The 7019-nt window shown below is 37.0% G+C and overlaps 1 protein-coding gene across 2 annotated transcripts in view; it reads right to left on the bottom strand.

Moving 5' to 3' along the window:
- Window positions 1-5295: 5295 nt before the first annotated feature.
- Window positions 5296-7019, bottom strand: part of ano9b (anoctamin 9b) — a 34878-nt gene continuing 33154 nt past the window's right edge. Inside the window, exon 24 of one of the 2 annotated variants that reach the window (XM_030163643.1) lies at window positions 5296-6415. In XM_030163643.1, coding sequence (XP_030019503.1) covers window positions 6382-6415 — 34 coding nt within the window. In that variant the 3' untranslated portion in view covers window positions 5296-6381. The remainder of the gene's footprint in view (window positions 6416-7019) is intronic. The other variant, XR_003938290.1, reaches the window with a different exon arrangement.

The following is a 7019-nucleotide window of genomic DNA, read 5'->3' as shown; positions in this document are numbered from 1 at the left end:
TTCTTTTTTCATGGTTTAAAATTTTGTAACAATACCAACTCATGCACAAAGAGCACCCATTTGCTCTCATTCTTTCTTTTTTTCAGGCGGCCACTGATCACTGCAATCAGCTCTCCTGTCCAGGTCAAATGGATCCAGCTGTCAACACAAAGGTAAATTAAATGTCACATTTAACTTGAATTTTTTTTTCTTCACTGGTAGATATTAACTTGTAAATCTGTGGTACATGTAAGTGTTACATTCAAGGTTTTGCAATGTTTGTCGGGCAGTGTCAAAACTATCGCTTGGTATCTGCAACAGTGTCCTCCGTGGAGGTGTTGAGTGTTTGGGACTTATATCTTCCTACAAGTGGCTTGGCTATGTATGCAAAGGTGAGATATTTAGTGAATTCATACAGTGTGTAAAAGGACAGTAAGTGGATGTATAGCATGTGTTATGCTCTAATGATAAACAGTGTTGGGGTTAAAAAACAAACTTACTAAAGTAATCACATTACATTTGTCTGTTATGCTGTAGTGTAATGCCTTAAGTGCTCTTAAATTCAATAATCACATTACAGTTAATAATCAAACACTTATCTCCAAATTATCTGCATGATTGAGGTAAGACAAAAAATCTGTAATCTATAGCTGTTTATGCATATTCCCACATCAACAGCCTGAGCTCTACAATAAAGACTATATACCCATGAAATTCAAACACAGTGGTGTCATGTTTTCACCCATAAAAGAGGCTCTTAATCCCAGGCAGTCTTGTGCTAACTCAAAGGAGCAGGTGATTTGACTCCTCCCGATTACGTTTAGCCACTACTTCCATGATAAACATGTCAAATTAACTGGACAAGTCTACTGTAACGCAATGGTTTTGTCAGCAAGTTACAGGGGTAAATTTGTTGCTTTTGCGCTTTAGTGCGTTTAGCCTATTACATGTGGTTAAGGCAATTTAAACATTTCTGTCCTTTTGAAGTCTCTGTTATGAGTATTATTTTGAGGTGATTCATATTTGCACTGGGTGGTGAGAGAGAGAGAGAGCAACTGCTTTTATATTGTTTTATAAATTGATATTGTTTCATTTTTAGGGCAAAGTGATCGTGCTGCAGTATCAGTCCTACTCCACAAAGATCAAACCAGAGAGTGTAACATGTCTGTGAAGGATCGTGCCACAGAAATAAATCCTAAAACCTGGAAATTAGTTAGCATTTTTACACTTCAGTTTCCCTCATCTCAAAGTCGACAGGTCTTTGTGGCAGATACTTCAGGGCAAAAACAGGGCTGACAAGCCACTCCAGGACCCACAAAACTGAAGTCAAGGTCATCATTAAGACTGATGGATGAACAACAGTGTCTTTGTAGATCCGATCCACAATGCACATGTGTAAATGATAAGTTGAGGCAGAATATTGTTAAAATTACACTTATTTTTCTCAAGAAATTTCAGTTTTTTCAGGTTCTTTACTTCTTTTTTGTTTGGATAGTTTATAAAAGTATTTTCACAATTGAATTGGGTTTTTTTTGCACTAAAACAAAGATGAAAAATTTTGAGGTGTCATTATTTATAAGTTATTATGCAGTTACTTTATTGGTCTGACCCACTTGAGATGAAATTGGGCTGAACGTGGCACCTGAAAGTAAATGAGTTTGAGAGCCCTGATCTAGGGTATAACGGTACACACAGTTCACGGGCTGGTTCAGTATGATTCAGTGGTGTCACCGTTTGGTATGTTTTCGGTACAGCCAAACAGAAATGTCCTTGACTTTATTATTTACATTTAAAAAATGTAATTTGGCCTCCTTTTTTCTTTTTGTCGTTTCTATTGCCCACCGTGTGTCAGCAGTGAATTTGTCATGTCCCCTGAGCTCTCTGAGCTCTTTTAGTCTGATAAATACATGAATTAACATCTGTGTTTAATGCTACAATCATATAAACACAAGCTGAACAGCCATCACTAACGTACCTCTCTGTCGTTCTGGCCAAATTGGTGCGCTGGCATTTACTACACACTGCTGCTTTGGGATAATGTTCACTGCTGTCAGCTGCTGAACGAGAAGCTGTCACCCAAAGTGGGTTTCATTTCCTGGTTCAGGATGCGTGTGTGCTCTAGGTCCGACTCCTGACATGAGTCGTTCACCATGCAGCAGCTCATACTAGGTTAGCCACTAAGGAAAGTCTGTAGCCTTGCAGTGGTTCGTTCTTCAGTTCGGAATGTTTTTATCCACCACTCTCTCACCATCGACCTCATAATTTACAACCAAACTGACACTGATGTAGCACCAAACACCAGATCTGTAGGTTATCAGAGGATCTTGTTCTGGCCTGGTAATAGTGTTACTAACTATCTTGCGGCTAGCTGGCAGTAGCTTAGCAAAGCTGCATCCCAGTGTGTCTTACTGGAGTAACATGGTATAGTGTTTTGGTTGTGGTTTGGCAGGTTGAGTGCAGTGAGAACTTCATTTTAAATACACTTTGAGCTATATATTTTGTTTTCCATATATTATAAGATTTGTTTAATGTAACATTTGGTTTGTAATGTGTACCAAACTGACAGCTATGTACCAAACAGTTCAATACAAATATGTGTATCGTTACACCCCTGATATAAACATCACTGCTGCATCTCAGAGCAGGCTAGTTTAAAGTTTTTACTTTACTGTGGCTGTGTTAATTCATTTATTTTGCACATTTTCAGTTGTTTTTATGTCCATCTATTCATATGAGTTTCACTTACGCCTCTTGCCAGATGAGATGGTGTTCACTGACGCTGAAGCCAGTGCAAGCGAATCTGATGACTGCAGCACGGCAGTCACAGCAACAAAATGTGGAACTGTGGAGCCTATGGATACTGACGCTACAATCAAAGAGCAAGTTCATGACATGGAAGATTTTGGTAAGCTACCTCACATTATATTTGTTTCTGTCAATAAAATGTGTTATTTTCCGTGCAAAAAAAATACTCTTGTCAAATTATCTGTTCAGCAGGGTCTGTGTTGTCAGTGTCATCTACAGTAACTGAGACTGCTCCTCCCTCTGAAGGTAAGCCAAGTTGACTATAAAGCAAAAAGTGAATTGTGAAATTTTTTGTGAAAATTAAACGCTGTATCGTTGTCATGGGCAGGGAAATTAGCTATAGAGATCAAAACAAATTTTTTTTTTCCAGGCTGTGAACATTTTTATTTCTGTTGTAAAGTGGGGCATTTTAGCATTGGCTATTATGGGGGTTTGTTCTCTTTTGGAGACAAGCTGAAGTGTCATTCAAGGAATTTCAGTTTTTGGTATTTGTGCGTTGTCTTCACTTTGCTTCAGTTTGGTTCACTACTACAGATAGATCACGACCACAGGTTTGACACACATCACTATACACTAACTTTTTTTCTTTTTATACGAATCAGGCATTCTGAGTTCATCTTGTTTATCTTGCTGGTGTTGTAACTTTCAAGCCTGGGTGTTGCAGTTACTTATCAGTGTCCCAGGTTCAGACCAGTGTTGGTGAACCCAGGACAGATAAGAGCAGTGATGCACAAAACTCTCAAGCTTAAATTTCCTTGTCTATGAATAAGCAATGATAATTAATGTGATGCATATCAGTAATTTAGCACTACTACTACTGTGTTATTGGAGATTTTTGATGTAATGCAAAAAAAAAAAAAAAGCCTGTCTAGTTGTTGGAATCACATCAAGTGAGCAATCAGTTGGAAACCTTAACTGAATTATTGTTTCCTCAAGGAGACAATTTCTTGTCAGCCTTAGCAATAGTTTAACTTAACTTTATTGACTCAAACTAACACAATTTTTTTTGGTTTGTGTGTTATTTATTTTTCTATTTTGCATATCTTCTAGGACAAGATGCTTGTGAAGACCAGCATAGAAGAGTGCCAAAGAAAGTGTGGTTGAAGGCTGAGGTTGCCGCAGTATTGCGACATTTCAGAGATCACATTCAAAAAGGAAAACTGGCCACCAAAAATGAATGTAGTCAATGCAAGCTGGTAGAAGGCCCTGTGCTAGCACAAAGAACAGTGCAAAATATTAGGGACTTTGTTAGAAACTGAGGAATACAAGGGTTGGACAAAATAATGGAAACACCTTAAAAAATCAACAAAATATAATTTAATATGGTGTAGGTTCGCCTTTTGCGGCAATTACAGCCTCAATTCTCTGAGGTATTGATTCATACAACTTGTGAATTGTTTCCAAAGGAATTTTAAGCCATTCTTCAGTTAGAATACCCTCCAACTCTTTTAGAGACGATGGCGGTGGAAATCGACGTCTTACTTGAATCTCTAAAACTGACCATAAATGCTCAGTAATGTTGAGGTCTGGGGACTGTGCCGGCCATACGAGATGCTCAACTTCATTAGAATGTTCCTCATGCCATTCTTTAACAATTCTAGCTGTATGGATTGGGGCATTATCATCTTGAGGTGAAGGTGTTTCCATTATTTTGTCCAACCCCTATAGCTGCAAAGAGGCAGTCAGAGAAAAAAAAGCTTTAAATTCGCTGTCAGCCTTTTGTGTTATTCTTAACACTTGGAGATAGATTAGTCCAAACCAACTGTATGGAGCCATTTTAAGTTATTTTGTTTTGTCATGTTACGAAGTCTTATGTTTGTATAGCAGAATGCTGCTTGGTTTTGCTGTGAAGCAGCAGAAATGTAAAGTCATCCTTAAATACTGGAGGTAATAAAATGTTTGAGTTAAACACAAGGGCCTTTTTAATTCCTTTTTTTTTTGCTGTATTAGGCTGTTGGTCAGTGTCACCACTGCATTTTACTGATGTTTTAGATCTGTATAGTACATAAATAAATATAAATGTCCTGTGCCTTTAATGCATGGTGCCGTCAGGTCAGTGTGTTTTTATATGTTAATAAAGGGTGATTTAAAAATGACATCATTGTCCCTTTAAAGTCCTGATAATGTTTGTCAGGTCATTGTGTGTTTATGTTAATGAGGGGTGATTGACAAGTGACATCATTGTCCCTTTAAAGTCCTGATAGGGTTTTTTATAGTCCGTGTAAACCACATATTTGTCAAAAAGAGAAATGTCTGCCTAAACCACAATAAAGTTAGGGTGGTGTGTATCGAGTTCTGTAGGGTGTATCTGAAAGCTAAAGTGACCTAAATTTTTTTCAGAATTTTTAAAGTGTTTCAATGCAACTCCTATAGCTCTAGGACCCTGGGAAAGGGTAGTCCACCTAAACCACCACCGGGCCTGTTTGGAGAAATTGTCTGACTAAACCACATATACCTGTATGTGTGTGTGTGTGTGGGGGGACTTAAATGCAATCAAAATATTCAAGTCTTTTATATTTATTTGAGTTTTAATTTGAAAACATAAAGTGCCCACACTTGAAAACCCACGGCCTCCAGTCCACACCAAAGTTTTTGCACATATGGATGATGAACTGATGACTACCCTGCGGCAAGGGCAGAAGGTAATAAAAGCATTGCTCTGTTGTAGCCTGGATATTACAGCATTTCATATTAAACTCTAGGTAAAGTACCCTGTTGCCTCATTCACACCTGCGCTAAGATAATACATTTCTAGGTCACATTTTTAGGTGTGTTTAGCACCATGAACACTGTCTAGTACATTACTTGTAGGCCTATAAATAAAAAAAACAGATTTAGAACACATTTAGAATCTTAAAGTTTTCAATGTTAACAGTACACCTTAAATGAAAACGTGAAGATATTTAAGGATAATAAAGAGGGTTAAATCATCTAGATTAGCTGGATCTGAGGACTGTTTCATGAAACGTAAAGCTTCAAATATAAACACATAGAAAACATCTTATGGGGCCTGATCCAAGAAGAATCTAGAGAAGGTATAATTTAGTTTTTTATAGGATTAGGCCAGTTTTTGACCAAAAGCAAACTACAAAGAACTGAAACTGTACAGGTTCATTCAGCTGACCACAACAGATCAAGATCCCTAAACACTAGACTGGTTCTATAACAGGATTTGTTGTTGTTGTTGTATTAAGAACCAAGAATCCAATGACTCCATGATTATGACGCTTAAATCCAGCTCTGAAACACAACTTTATCACTATTTGCATAAGTGTTACAATAACAGAAAAGGCAACGTTAACTAAAAAAACAAAAACATTTCTTACATTTTAATGCAAAAACGATCACATTTCTCTTACCTCTGACGTGTTATAGTTGCATTGTGACATGTCAGAGATAAAGTCCAGTTACATCATGCCACATGAAGCAAAATAACAAAATAAAATTACAATTATAGTACAGCGTTTGAGAACATCCCAGCCAGGATTCCTGTCATAACAGGAAATATATTTGTGAAAACAAAAAAAAAAAAAGCAAGACTCCATCATTTGGGATTTTAATCAGTCAGAGCTTTTGTAGCAGCAGATCTGCTCGGTGTTAAACTTCTGTTGATTTGCTGCGTTGTCTTTCCCTGTAAGACAATGCACACAGGTAAAACACATTAACTGAGGTATAGTTAATACAGTGACTATACAGGGTGTATCTGAAAAAAGTAGACTCGCAGAAAAAACAACATATAACCCAAAATGCGAAGAGATTTTGAAAATCTGGTCATATGTGTTTATTGACCATGTAATTCTCCCTTGATTGACGCCAGTGTCCTGGGTCAGTTGTCATGCTTCAGTGAACAACGCTGATTTGAATTGTGCAAAATAGAAGTCTTTTGCGCATGGAAGTGTAAGGGTTAATATGAGATCTGTTGCCATGGATGACAAGTTCCATTGGTCTTTTACTTGAATACATTAAACAAAAAAAATAATTACATGTTAACCCCTTTTCATTGATAACACTGGTCAACAACAAATTTATTGTTTAAGTTTTTTGAGCTGATTTAGGATAATTTTGGTGTGCTGAATCCAAAAATCACATTAATTTTGCTCAATCGGTCAACTTTCTGAACTATGCTACATATTGGCTTTTTAACATTTTTGCTTACATTTATGGGCATTTTCACATCATATGATACAAAATTCTTTCATATTTCTTGCAATAAATGAGTTCTGAAGATTTTACTT

Source organism: Sphaeramia orbicularis, chromosome 3 (genome assembly GCF_902148855.1).
Source record: "Sphaeramia orbicularis chromosome 3, fSphaOr1.1, whole genome shotgun sequence".
Lineage (NCBI taxonomy): Eukaryota > Metazoa > Chordata > Actinopteri > Kurtiformes > Apogonidae > Sphaeramia > Sphaeramia orbicularis.
Note: the sequence above shows the minus strand (reverse complement) of the source record. Positions and strands in the feature narration are given on the sequence as shown.